Below are 14,999 nucleotides of genomic sequence, written 5' to 3'. Positions count from 1 at the left end.
TCCCATGCATTTACGTCCCCATTAATTTGAAATGTCGCCTTTATTAAGTTTCAGTTCTCATATATATCCAGGTCTGTTTCTGGCCTCTTTTTTCTCCAAGGATTTGTCTGCCTGTTTCTGTGTTAGTATAACACTGACTTCACTGATGTAAATTTTTCGTTAAGTTTTAATATCTGTTAAGATAAATGCCTCCTTAGTACTTATGAAGTATTCACAAAACTTTCTGGGTCTTACAGTGTTGTCACTTTTTAAACAGACAAACATAGAGATGTGTTTGTTGAAATACACAAATTAAAATTCCTTTTGGGATTTTGAATATAGTGGCATTAAATTTTAAATTAATTTGGATGTTAATTTAGCATTTTACAAAAATTTCATAAAAACTATTTTAAATGGTATTCATCCTTTCTGAAGGAGGCATAATATTCTATTGTATATACAGACCGTATCTTCTTTATCCATTCATCTGTTGAAGGTCATCTTGGCTCTTTCAATTATCATATGGGTTTACTTACTTGTGGAGCATAAGGAATAGCACGGGGGACATTAGGAGAAGGAAAGGATAAGTGAATTGGGGGAAAACCGAGGGGGGATGAACCATGAGAGACTGTGGACTCTGAGAAACAAACTGAGGGTTGTGGAGGGGAGAGGGTGGGGGGTTGGCGAGCCTGGTGGTGGGTATTATGGAGGGCACGTATTGCACGGAGCACTGGGTGTAGTGCATAAACAATGAATCTTGGAACACTGAAAAAATAAAATAATAAAAAAATAAATAAAATAAATGAATAAAATCCTGAAAAAAATACACCCCTATTTTAAATGGGCATTTTATAGCTCTGTGCTTATTCAACCCTGCAACAGTTGTCTTATGTCACTTGGTAAAGTTTGAGGTGACTCTTCCGCTGAGGCAGCCACATTTGACCTAATGAATCTACTTTAGGTTGAGGACTGTTATTTAGAAAAGAAATATTTGTAAAAATGAGTCCTGCACTGAATATAAACAGAATCAGGTGTGTATATGTAGGCTTAATTCACCTTATAAAAACCCTCCTCTGTAACAGTGTAGGGGGGCAGGTGGTGTTATTGCAGACATAGAAACCAAGGCGCCATCTTGATGCTTTCATGGTTCAGAGCATGGCAGCAGAGATTGGACTGCGGTCAGAATCAGGGCCTCCTGAGTCTCAGCTTTTCTTTGGCCTCTAATTCTGTGCCTTACACAAAGAGGAAAGGTCCCTGACCCCATTTCATTGATGCTGAAGCCAATGTGAAAAGAGGAGATTTTGCTTGAGAGTGTGACTATAATCCATTCTCAATGTTTAACCCTGTATCCTATTCTATAATAGTGAATTAGCCCATTTTTTTCTTCTTTGTCATCTTCAAGTATTATGTGAGATTCTTCCAAGACTTTATCCTCCTTTCCAATTCTTTTGATTCATGTTACTTGAGGAAAGAAAGAGATGTGCTCGGATGCTTCCTTCTGCATAGCTCTTTAAATCAGGACTATGTAAGGATGAACAGTTTTTTGTTGTTGTTATTGTTGTTGTTTAATTTTTTTTTTAAAGATTTTATTTATTTGAGAGAGAGAGAGACAGTGAGAGAGAGCATGAAAGGCGAGAAGGTCAGAGGGAGAAGCAGACTCCCTGTGGAGATGGGAGCCACATGCGGGACTCGATCCCGGGACTCCGGGATCATGACCTGAGCTGAAGGCAGTTGCTTAACCAACTGAGCCACCCAGGCGCCCAGGATGAACAGTTTTTAGATAAAGCTCTTTTTTTGAAGTCTTTGGTTTGTCTGTATAAGACATCATATTGGAGGTATGCTGTATGATTGCTTTATATATGCAATTCTGTGACCTAGCACAAAATATATCTTTGTAGTGAGAGGGGAGAAATGGGGACCAAATCTTACACAGGTCATCAGAACAGCTGACCTTCAATTCACCTTGTACTTGGCCTTTGAACCGTAGGTCACCCTCATGTCCTCACTTTCAAAATTTACTTTGTGGAGTAGCTGGGTCACTGGAGATATGAACCAGAAGTTTCCATTCCTGGCTTTGACCATTAGGTTCCAGTAATTATTGTACCAACTCATGTGACAGCTCAGAAATCTGGAGATTGTGCTAAAATAAGTCCCTGGAACTTGACCTTATTCCACAAGATGCTGTATCTGACAATTTTACCCTTGTGAACTCTAGTTTACCCCTTACTTGAGCTAGTTGAACACAGAAGATAAAATTATCTTCTTGTATGATGTAACTTGGTAGAGTATCTGACATTAAGAGGTAGGGCATTTCATTGTGGAAATCGCCTTTATTTTTCTTGGAAATTACAACACTTAGCTTTTGGCTTCCTTTAAGTAATTTTATTGTTAATATTGGTGTTTTTTCTGTGCATTACATCAGAGGGTCTGACTTGCAGCTTCATTTCCCAGGAGCTCTGAAAGTAGAGAGAGAGGGAGGTAATCTAGATGTTAATAAACGTTTACATTTAATGAGGCAGTGGCCCATAGAGATGGCACTCTCAGAGATGTTAACCCCATAGATCAAACCTCTGGAGCCCTGAGAATTGCCAGGGAAGCACAGAGCTCCTAGACAGAACTTCTTTTTAGGGTGAAAAAAGTTTCCATTCTTGAGTAGATTTGATGATTTTTCAGATGTTGATCTACATGTTCTCCTGTCAAGCTTCTATTCATGAACAAAGACCTATCAGAGTATTACCTCCTGCTGCTGCTTTCCTGATTCCCTGGCAGAAGAACTGTCTGCCTGCTGAGTCTCCCCAGCATTGTGTACATTCCTCCAGTAGGGTTGTTCCCTAGTCATTGTTTTGTTTGTATGTTCCCCCCACAGGGCAGGGCAGGGATGTTGTCACATTCAACTTGTTATAATCCCTAGAATCTGGGATAGTGCCTGGAGTGAATGAGTAATTTCTCAATGAATGTATACAGGTTATGTGTCCTGAAGACAGAATTTAACTCCTAGGTGTGTCCTTTCCTAAGAGGATTGTGCCTTTGCTTTCCAGTCATGTCATCAAGTCCCACTGTTGGATCTTCTAGCACGTCCTCCATCCTCCCATTTTCCTCTTCAGTTTTTCCTGCTGTCAAACAGAAGAGTGCCTTTGCCCCTGTCATCAGGCCACAAGGCTCCCCTTCACCTGCCTGCTCCAGTGGCAATGGAAATGGATTCAGAGGTAAGCAAAGATATCACTTTGGTACCACCATAATAAATGGGCCACAGGGCCAACAAAGTAAGAGCAAACAGCACAGCATCAGTCCCTAGCTCTAGCCATTTACCTACAAAGAGATGCTTTGGTGTTTCCATCGTGGGACACAGAAGACTTGTACAACTGAGCCACTACACCACCCAAGAACAAGAAGGGGGAAAACTGAGAAGTCGGACAGCTCTTCAAGGTCCAGAATTAAGTATGATAGAGCCATATATATCTTCCAGGACTGTCTGGAATTCCCAGACCTTTGCTTTCCGTAGGCCCATGTCACGATTTCCTCGAGGGTGCCTGGTCACATCAGATCACAGCAGACCACATGGTGACTGCTACTTACCTAATAGGCTTGCCCATCTACAGTGCATACCTATTCCCATGGTATCATGGACAGGAGCAACCAGCACATTGTGAGAATTCTGGTTACATGCCAGTCAGATTGATAGCAGGTGTCAGATCAGGGGTGGAGCAGGAAAGAAAGAAAAAAAAAGACATACACTGTCTAAGAACAAAAATTAATATCACCCATCAAACCAATTTTTGAGCAATGTCTGAAAATATAGTATGACGTAACATAACAGAAGTGTGATGAATACATGAGAATCTAATCATCTCACTGTGAATGGGAGGCAGCTGAAGACAAAAGAGCAAATTGGAACCTGTTGAAGACTGTGGATCCTGACGACCCACATTATTTTTAGGCTCTTCTTCATGTCTTGACCTGAAAACATTCATGACAAGCAAGTGTTGGATAAAACCAAGCAGGGCAGAAGTTGGTTAACCCCTTGCCACTCAAAGCCTCTGAGGACAGCAGAGCCTTGCATGAGCTGTGTGATCCCTGGGACGGCATCTGTCTAGTAGCTTTACGATTGTGCATAGATTCCTGATCCTCTGGGTCACATGGCAGGGTTCATCCACCAGTTGTGGCTGAGCAGAGCTCTGGGAGGTATGGTAGGTTCCCGTCTCATTCTACCATAAGAGACGGGGTGTCTCCACAAAATCAAGTGACTTGACAGAGAAACTATGAAATAGGAACTGAAACCCAGCACGCAGAAGAATCCCTGAAAAGTCTTTTACTTCCATCTAGACAAAGCAGCTGGGTAACATGCCACCCAGTGTGTGAGTAGCCGGAAGCATCTGTCTATTTGAGAGGGAAAAATAAGTATATATATATTTCATTTTCATCTAGATGTCGGATCCCTAGGGAAACAGGTTCAGCCTGTAGCTGTGTTGCCCACCTGCCCTGCCTCTCCTCAAGGGCCAGTGGTTTCCATCTCACCCTTTGGGGATATGCTCGGAACTTTTTCTATGAATGGCTTCATCTCCAGACTGTTTGTAATTGTTACATTTTTGCTTTATCTTTCCCTTCTGCACGCCTACTTCAGTGACAATGTCTCCACTTTCTAAGTTCTGTGGTTTTAGTCCATTCCTTAACCAAGTGGGGGCCCCACAGGTCTCATTGGGGAAATGCAGAGTGGGAGCCCCACAAAAGGCTAAGAGGGAGTGGAGGTGTAGGTGGAAGTCAGGAGGGATGCAGCCCTTTCCTTGTTCCAGATAGCCCTGGCCAACATTTTCAACTTCACTTTGAGGAGAAAAAGTATAATTTGACTTCCACTTACCGCCCCTCCCTTACCTCCTCTCTCGCACATTGGGGAAGTTGAGCTGGTTGTCCCAGATCTTCTGGATCTGTACTGTCCAGAGAGACTCACGTATAGGGCTTGCTTGGCTTTGGCCCCCCCAAGTAGGCCAAGATCAATTTTTCACTGGCTCCCATGGCCTGGAATCCCTACCCTGCCTGTTGCTGCATGCCCAAGTCTTGTTATGGTATTACCTGCTCAGGGCTGAGTTGGCTCAAAGAGCTGGAAGTATCTGTGTGGTCATAGTGAGGTTTCTCTTTGGGGGTAGAAGTAGCTGAAATAGCCAAAATAAGGATCTCTCTAGGGTCCTTAGACATGTGAGCTCCTGGTCAGCACAGGTCAGAATAGTTAGACCGAGGAAGTGGCTGAGCCACCGGTTCTTTGTCTGTGGGAGTGACAATGTCATCAGTTACACGTAGGCTCTGGGATCTAGTCTCATTTCTATAGAACACTGAGAAGTCCCAAGCCTGCTTTATTTATTTATTTATTTATTTATTTATTAAGATTTTATTTATTCATTTGACAGAGAGAGATCACAAGTAGGCAGAGAGACAGGCAGAGAGAGAAAGAGGAGGAAGCAGGCTCCCTGTGGAGCAGAGAGCCTGATGCAGGACTCAATCCCAGAACCCTGAAATCATGACGTGAGCTGAAGGCAGAGGCTTAACCCACTGAGCCACCCAGGCGCCCCCGCCCCCCCCCCCCCCAAGCCTGTTTTAGATCCTACAATTCCCTCTCAATTTCTCTGGTGATCTGAACCTTAAGAAGAAGAAGGAAGACCGGAGAAGGAGGGTGAGGAGGAAGGGGAGAACAGCATACAGACTCCCATGCTTCCTCATTTTGCATCAGGTGGCTAGAAGCTCCTGGTCCGATGCTACAGAGTGTGCCACGGATGCATAGAGGGAGAAAATGAGCTGACTTGAAATGCTCTAGCCATGGTCACTGAGTGAAGGAATCCTGGGATTCTAGGGATGATAAACACAAAGCTTCACCTTTTTAGAGACAGACAGTAGAAGAGTCAAAGTGTGTTCTGAGGTGCTTGAGTGATCACAGGCTGATGGAAAGGTTCTGCTCTCAACTTGTAAGGTGAGATGGTCTCAGTCATCTGCACAGGCCACGTACAACCAGCCCTCTCTGAGACTGGCTGGTTTTCAGCAAGACCCTGAACCAAGCGCTTTACACGAATTATCTTGCTCAAGCCTCACATGTGACCGGAAGGGGGAGGTCATACCATCATCATCATCTTTAGTGAAGTAGTTTTCCCAAGGCCACACAGTAAAATGACTTCAGACATTTCGACTCCAGGGCCTGTGCTATGACAGCCCACTGTCTCACCACGGACAAGAATAGTGCAGTTCCTCTCCTCACCCTTCACCCATACCTGCTTTCCACCTGGACCAAAGAGGGATTATTGCCTTCTCATGAAATGCCAAAGGCCGGAAAGAAATTGTACAAAGTGCAAGTCCGCATACTTCCCACCCCCCACCGCAGTACGCAGGCTTACTTTTTTTCCAATTAACTTCTGCTTTCTGTCTATTGGCTATGGTTTCTACAAGCAGAAAGTCAGGGTCACCACATAGCAGAGATGGCACTGGATCTTCTTCTTTGAGCATTCTGCCCTTTTAATGAGCTCCTTTGGTAACTCTCTGAGGACCCAGAAAAAAGAAGTGGCTGATGAATTTTAAGTGTAATAGACAAGTTCAAGTTGAAAGCGTGAGCCAGAATCCTACTGCCGGAGAGCTTACGTGCAGTGTTCACTGTCCCACCTTCTACCTCATTTATCAGGCATTTGCAGTGATGAGTATAGATTGTCAAGATAATATTATGCACTATGTGCCTGATTCATTTTCCAGCTCCCTCCAAGAAAAGAAAAAAAAAAAAAAAAAAACCCTCCTACACTCTGGGATAATTACCAGGGTTGCTATGTCTCCAAATCATCAGGGAGTGTCCAGAATTGAACTGCCTTTATTGAAAAGTTACATCGATTCAATATATAGTAATACAGGCAAAAATAATTAAGGCTTTGCTAGCTGTGTAAGACCTTAATCCAGATCTCACAAACATTCAATAAAGGCTGTATGGGCAGGGAAATAGACAGCTGACAGCTTTGCCTGAGAAGACTAGCTGGCATGGAGAGAAGGGGCAGAGGGAAGGAAGAGGGTAGGGTGGGGAGAGGGGTGGTATTGGGGGCAAGCTGGAAGAATTTTGGCCATTGCTTATCAGTTTAGTAAGCATCACTCAGCAAAATACTTCTATGATCACTAATAAGCTCTAGATGAGCCAGAGACAATAAAACTCAAAGGATCAAATACTAGATATGGCTTGAAGTTTTGACACAAGGCAACTACTCTGGTGATTTCCAAGAATGTGAAAATTCTATGGGTTCATCACCTGAAAGCCAAGGTCAGAGAGGTGCATTTTGCTGTGTGATTTTTCCCCATTGTGCTGATGCTGCTTTGTTTCCCACATCAAGGGGAAACCTTGGACCCAGTACCCTGCACAAGTACTATCTGTGTCTTCACTAGCTGAAGAAAACATTGGGCACTACTAGGGGATAGAAGGGGTGAAGAGTGGAGATTGGGTGACTCCCAAATTAGGAACTAAATTAAGTCTTCTATTCCGGTGGATCAGTATTCATCAGTGAACAAGCATCACATACCAGCAGCAAGCGCTAAAGGCAGATGAGCTTGGGGGGTGTGGGGGAGCTCACCACATTTCAGCCAGAGTGAATAGAAACCTAGGATCATAGAAAGCCCTGTTTGTTATAAATGTTATATATGATGTTATAAATGAGGCCTGGAAAGTTACTTGATAGGCTTGGCACCTGGAGTTTTCTAGATAGTTCTAGAATATGTAATCTAGATATAATCTAGAAATTATGATAGTCTAATGATGAAAAATAAATACATTGCAAATACATTAAAACATAGTTTTTTGTATGTATGTGTCTATCATGTCAAGTATACAAACCATTAATATAACACAAGGCAAAACCTAGCTCTTGGCCTCCCCGCAAAATTTCAACGAGCCTGTTTATATAGCAGTGATTCGGTAATAAGGCTTCCGTGCTGCTGATATGCTGAGTGTTAGACCAAACCCGGAGAAAATGGATTCCCACATCGGTGGAGTGCACCATCTCCCTGCGTTGTACCAGACTCTGTCAGTCCCCACCCCTGCCCATCTCTCTGGGTTAGAAACCCAAGCGTAAGCATCTCTGAGTCTCATTCCCATCCCTCTCTTTCCTTGCAGCCATGACCGGGCTTGTCGTGCCCCCAATGTAAAGAAGAGGAAGAACTGCTTTCTGATAGCACAAAACTACTTACTCTGATGGACCAATAATAAAGAAAGCACTAGGAGCTCTTCGGGGAGAGTTGTGCCCCAGAATGAACATGATGGACAGATTTGGGTATGCAAGGACCTGCATCTTACCTGGTCTCATGTTTCTCATCTAGCTCTCATGGTGGCTACACAAACTGACCCTCCTGGGGACAAGGACAAAAGATGTCATTGACGTAGTCAGTGCTAAGAGCAGAAATGCAACTCTTTGTTATGAACATTATGAGAACCACCTTCCTATGTTTGTAAAATATTTAAGAAAAAAAATTGGCAAACAATTCATGCTTAATATTTTGGATACTATTTGTTTTTCTTTGTAGGAAAAAAAAAGTTGAAAGTTTCTATTTTCTATGAAGCCTTTCAGATACCAATTTAGTTTATGCAGAAAAAAAAATTGAACAAAACAGGGTACCAGCATGGAAGACTTTCTTAAACAAAACCTGAATTGAATGATGAAATGTTGTTGTATGTGTGTTTGCTTATAGTTTAATCTCTTTAAAAAACAAACAAAAAAAAAACAAAAAAAGGGAAAAATTTTAAAATGTTTTACAATTATTTAAATAAATAAACGTGTAACTTATTGTAAGTAGAGGTAGAAATTAAGACCTTTTTGGAAGAGAGAGGAATTTCTCTTCCTGTTGTAAAATGAAATGATGCAAACCAGTAGTAACAAGTTTAAAAGGTGTGTGATTATTACTGCAGTTACTTACTAGACTTTTATCCCCCATCCTGCATCCCCCTCTTTTTCCATCATTTGATTGACCCATGGGCAAGAACATGTACATTATATAGATTCCTACAGAACAGCCTGATGCAGAAACAGTGATTCAGTCCATGTGTGTACACAAATACTCAAACTCATCAGTTCATTCCCAGCTCCATCCACTTTCTAAATAGTCTACATGTCCCTTTTAGTATTCACTCTTTGTGAATTTTTAAAAAATTTATATTAGCTTTCAACCTTCTCCTCTGAGCAGTGCAGAGAATTCCCATGTGGTAGTGCATCCCAGGCTTTGTCTCCCGAGCAGAGACACGTGTCTCACCTAAAAGAGCCAAAGCCATGTGACTTTCCCAACCAAGTGGCCCCTTTGGAATTCTCCCTCGACAGAGCCACACATCCCCTCCTCTTTGGTTACCTGGTTGAGCACAGAGGTGTGAGCCCCACAGAACTTCAGAGGCAGGATTTAAGGAAGATGATCCTGTTTCTTGGACTCTTAAGCATGAATCTTAGAATGTCCACGTCCTTTCTTCTCTCTGCAGATTTCCCCTCTCATGGCATTCAACTCACTTGAAAAAGATATGTATCTTACCTAACACAGTTTCCAGGCAAGAAAGGGATGGTGTGTGGAAGAGGAATGTTAAAAGCCGTAACCCCTCTCCTAATGTCCTAAAAGATGGAAACCCAGAGTCTTAGCAGGATTAGAGATTAGGGGTTTCTGTGTTCCAAGCAGCACAAAGACCCAGGGCTGCAGTGGGCTCTCCATATTTCTGGAACTAGCTCTTAGGCCAAGAAATGTTGCAGGACCTGCTAACAGTGGCTGAGTTTTGAAAGTCTGATCCTGAAGATGTATCTGGACTTATTTGGATTTCCAATAAGGATGCCATTTTTTCCTAGTTGGATGTCCAGTAAGGGTTCTCCTTGCTGACTCATTGGTACTATAACACAATCCATATACAGATTTTGGTTTGGGGTTCTAACAGTGAAAGTTGTGGCACCTCTCATGGAAGAACATCTTTAGTGCATCTGAGCCAGTTTTAGAGGACCTCACAAATTCCACCTCCCTTCTGTTTGTCCCATTGATACCTGTTCACAGCTATTCAGCCCCCACCAGTCTCATTTGTCTTCAACTATTCTGGAATTACTCAATATGACCCAAATATTATTTCTATGCACATGAGAATCCAAAGTTTTGGAAACCTGGCATGCTTAGAATTACTGCTGACGGTCCTTCATGGTCAGGGCTTATGGCACCGAGACACAGGGAACACACGAGAGAAAGTTCTCCCATGAGAAATCTGATCAAAGGGGAAGGGTGTGCAGAATACAAACATGACCGTCCCAAAGTGAAGGCGGAACAAAACTAAGCATGTTTCAACCTGGATTCGAGCCAATCCAACATAAGGAAATGTTTTTTTAAGTAGCATTGCTTTTAGAATCTGTGAATTTTGCTCTTGCATGAAGATGATGCAGTACTGTCTTCAAATTGATTGTAGAATTTGTTGGTAGCTTTACACCGAAAAATGTGTGTAACTAAATACCAGGCATCCTTGACCATTCAGCTAGAACCTTGGCAGCAACAGATCTATTTAATTGTACAAATGTGTGTAAGGATTATTTTTAGTGTACTAATAAATTAAAAACAAAGCTACTCTGTCCTCTTCAGTCTTGCTGTTGAATCATTCCAGTCCCAGGTTATTTTTGTGCCACTTGGAATACGAGTATTTCTATAGGTAACTACAAATTCTATCCTATCTTTGTAAGAGGAGCTGTGTAAAATTTTCCATTTAAGGGGACAATTTACTTCATTATCTCATTTTTTGTTATAGCGTCATATTTTTTCCAGTTTTTCTTTGCACATTTCAATATGCATGGTTTAAAAACCATTATCTTCTCTACCTTTTGTATAGTAAGGTCTCATTTTCAAACTGTATAGTTTCATTTTATCATTTTGCTTTGTCAGTTATATACAGTATAAAGTTGCTATGCACAGAGCTTTTTGTAAAGACAGCTTTTTTGTTTACTGTTTTTAATGGTCTTACTTATTAAAGAATATCTTGTTTGTAAAATGAATATGTCTACTTCAGTTTTAAACTTTAAATTATCCTAACGAAAAATAAAATTTTTGTACTGTAAAAATGATTGGCACTTTGCCTTTTTTTTTCCTGAAGTGAAAAAAATTAGTTTGGGATTTGTTCTTCAGTTTGGGGATTTTCTCGTAACTGCTAGTCCCTGAGCTCTGGTTGAGGAAATCTTACTACAGCTTTTGCTTACATGGAAAGTTTTCTGAGCTGTTCACTTGGAAGAGAGAATATGTATGACTTTAGGTCATTTTTCGCTATGTATTCACCTATATATCCATTTGGTCGAATTCCTTCATAAATAATCAAAAGGATCCTACCGCCTAAGTTGGTCTTTGGTTGTATGGAATTCTTGAGGTAGGTAAGTAGGTGGTCTACTTAGGTTTGAAACTGCATGTTGAATAAATGTTAAAACTGATTCATCAGACAGTGAAGAACTAGAGGCTGGACACAAGGGCTTGAGGCTAATCTTAGATCTCTTCTTAGAAGAGAGCAAGGTGTATACCCCTGGATGGGAATGATCCATAGGCAATGGTTCATACAGGAAGATAGAAAGGCTGCAGGAGCTCAGAGAAGACAGCAATCATAGAGGGTTGGAACGGTCAGAGAGGGTTCCATGGGGGAGGTAGGGCTGGATGAGCCTTCCAAGAATGGTAGGAATTTTGTTTGCAGAGGTTGGTAGGGAGCACTGCAGATGGGAAGGCCATCGCAAACCAAGACCTGTAAAGGGAAGTTCACAAAGCACATTTAGGTGAATGTGATTCTAAATGTCATTTTCTAGCAGACTGTTCACAAGCATACACATGATTGGATTATCTCATTTCTCTCTACAAGGGTATAGTGTTCTTGAAAACACAAATTATCTTGAAAACATAAATTGTGTCCCTTGCATGAGTGGATGAGATGCTCTTTCTGAGCACTACTCTGAGAAAGCCCCCACTGCAGTTTTGCTTTTCTCTGTGAAGACAAGCTGTCTGCCTGGACAGAGCTCACCCTTGATCTTCTCATGGGGAAAGGTGCTCTTTGCAGCTCGGCATCCTCTCATCCTTCAGGCCTGGTTCAAGTATCTTGTACTCATAGAGGTCTTGGCTGACCTCTGACCATGCAAGCTTCCCAGTGACTCTCTTTAACTGAGCTCTGCTTGTGTCCTCATCACAATTTGTATTCACTCATAGTGTACTTTAGACTGAAGGCTCACGAGTACAAGGGCCTTATAACTCTCAGTACTTCCTGTGGAGCACCAAGTTCAGTGCCGGAGGTGCCTAACAGATACCTGTTAAATTAGTGAATGAGCACATTAGATTCTGAGCCCAAGAGGCAGCTCTGCCTTGTCATGTGGGAGAGGTAGCCAATCTGTCACAAATGAGAGGAAATAGCATCACTTGGAGAGTCCACTCCTTAGGGAGTATCTTGTCAGTCAACTAATCAAAAAAAGTGATGAATGTGTCTATAATGTGAAGTGGCTGGTTGCTTAATAAACATAGAAATCTCAAAACAGGAGGAAGTGAGGAAGCAGAAGCCTCTGGCTGGTAGCCTTTTGGGTCAGTTGCTTTGCCCCTTGGCCCTGGAACTTATCCCATATGGACTTTCATGATGCTCAGATGTAATTCCAGAACCAGAACCAGGGCCTTTTAGGAAAATGTGCATTCCATTCCCGATCCAGATATGACGCTTGACTTGTTGACCACACACTTGAATTGCAAAGAGCTTATAGTGCCTTCACCAAACTGCAAGTTCACAGCGGTTGTAGGGCAGTGAATAAGAGAGCGTGAATGTGAGACTTTACGGATGAGGTGGAAGCAAGGTCCTGAAGGATCTTTATGCCAGAGAGTTTAGGCTGCATCTCCAGGACCATGCAGCAGGTAACGGGAAACTTCCAGGAACCTGTCAAGGAGTGAGATGATACACTGTATGCTGTAGAAAAATCACAGTAGCTATAATATGGATTCTGGATTGAAGCAAGTGGATATCAGAGGCAAGGAGACCAAGCAGATGAGGGACAAAAGGCAGCTGATATGCACCAATGTGCTGTACCAGTGCCTACAACAGACACCTATTTTGACTGGTCAGTACCTGCGCCATGCCAGCCAGTAAGTGCTTTTAAATGACCCTGCAGTTCATTATAATAATCCCGATAAAAGTGACTCATACCTGACCTGAGGATTGCCAGTAGAGATGGAAAGTAGTGGAAAGATTTGAAAGAAAGCCTTGCAGTTTGACAGGCCTTTACTGACTGATTAGATGTGGGAATGAGGGAGAAGACAGGACTAATATAAGTCCCAGTCTGCTAGCTAGACAATTGGATTCTGTGCTAACATTAACTGAAGTAGGGAATAAAGAGGAACGTAGTGTGGGGAATGGAGAGATATAATGATTATAAATTGGGGCATAACTGCTCTGTTCCTTTTTTTCTTTCTTGGTTAACTGAAGATTGTTTTCTACTGTTTATTTAAGGACTCCGGAGAGTTATACTCTTTAGTGGATGGATATATATATATACATATATATATATTTTTTTTAAATGATGGCTCTCTTTCTCTTTGAATGTCTGTTTGGTTGGGTATAAAATGTCTGGGGTTATGCTTTCTTTCTCTGAGAACTTCATAGGAGAGGTATTTTGTAAAGCAAGCTCCCAAGATTGAATGTTGCCATGAGGATGTCCCAAGTCATGTCTCTCCTTCTCATTCCTCTCTTTTATTCCCCATATATAAGCGAGAAAATCTGTCATTTGTCATGTAAGTCATGACACTTCTGAGCATGCAAGGGGGCCCAGTAAATAATGATGCCTGGAAAACATGCAAACTGGCCGTTGTTCACCCTTGATATTTTTATCTGCCTGCATGAACGACCTTTCTTTGTAGATGAAGTCCTGTGATTTGTCTTAGTGTTGATGTTCTGTGTACTTCTTTTCCCATTGGGATGCAGCATTCCCTCTCCATGTGTAGCTTCAAGGCTTCTTTCATTTTTGGAAACTTTACTTTAATTGTAACTTAAAATACTTTCTCTGTTCCTTCATTCCGGTCCTTCTTGCTGGAGACTCCAGTTGTTCGTATGCTGGATCTCCAGTGTCCATCATTCATGCCTATCACGGTCTCTTTAGCCACCATGGACTCTTAATGCGCCCGTAGATGACTATTCACATGCTTGTCCTCCTCTGTATTCCCTCAAATGTGGCCTTAGTTTTCCAGATGCTTCTATTTTTTCCTTCACCCTTTCATAAGCTGTACCAGCATATGACTAAAAATGCACGTACATATATACACATATATGTATACAGACATATACACATACATGTATATGTGTATCATTATTATGATGATTGAATAAAAACACCTATGTACATTAAAGAACAAAAGCTCCGTGAGTGCAGAATTTTTGTTTTTGGTCTTCACCACTTTCTTCCCAACACCTAGAAGAGTACTTGGCACAGGGGAGGCACTTAACAAAAAATAACAATTGAATTAATATGTAAAATCCCAGCATTACTTTACAGTGTGTAAAATCCCTTAAATTCAACAACAGCAACTCCAGCAGGCTCTACTGAGTCCCCCAGACTCGGGTTTGCAACCCAGGTCTCCCAATGGCGAGTGTGAGGACTGAGTGAGCACTGAAACCCAACAGACTCTAGTTTATCATCTTTGAAAGAGCAGAACGACAGCACCTGTTCCTGCCTTGAGATCAGTTCATATCTCCCTCAGGGTCTCAGCTGCCTCTCAGCCAGGTGCTCAGAAGGGAAGGAGTCAGAGCACTGTCTCTTTTGTGGATGAAAGAGTGAACGGCACTGGGACCATTATTCGGTCATGATGCGCTTTGAACCAATGGTAAATTTCAAGGTGGAGGAACCAGCCCCATGCCAGGAAGTTCTCTAGCACTCTGCATACCCAGGAGTGACACGCTCAGGAGAAGCCACAGTCCCAGTTCTTTGTAAAGGATAATAGGAGTGAAAGATGTGTCCTTAACACCAGTCTATGTTTTCTTCCATTCGAAATGAAGAAGAGTTGGGTGTTTTGTTTTG

General features: G+C 42.1%; 1 protein-coding gene across 1 annotated transcript in view; it reads left to right on the top strand.

Moving 5' to 3' along the window:
• The window catches only part of EBF2 (EBF transcription factor 2), a 187,243-nt gene extending 178,561 nt beyond the window's left edge, over positions 1 to 8,682 (top strand). The window contains exons 15-16 of the mRNA XM_080796779.1: positions 3,018 to 3,185; positions 8,099 to 8,682. Coding sequence (XP_080652905.1) covers positions 3,018 to 3,185; positions 8,099 to 8,130 — 200 coding nt within the window. The 3' untranslated portion in view covers positions 8,131 to 8,682. The remainder of the gene's footprint in view (positions 1 to 3,017; positions 3,186 to 8,098) is intronic.
• Positions 8,683 to 14,999: the final 6,317 nt, after the last annotated feature.

This window comes from Martes martes (assembly GCF_963455335.1).
Source record: "Martes martes genome assembly, chromosome: 2".
In the NCBI taxonomy this organism is placed as follows: domain Eukaryota; kingdom Metazoa; phylum Chordata; class Mammalia; order Carnivora; family Mustelidae; genus Martes; species Martes martes.
This window is presented reverse-complemented; position numbering and strand designations above follow the sequence as displayed.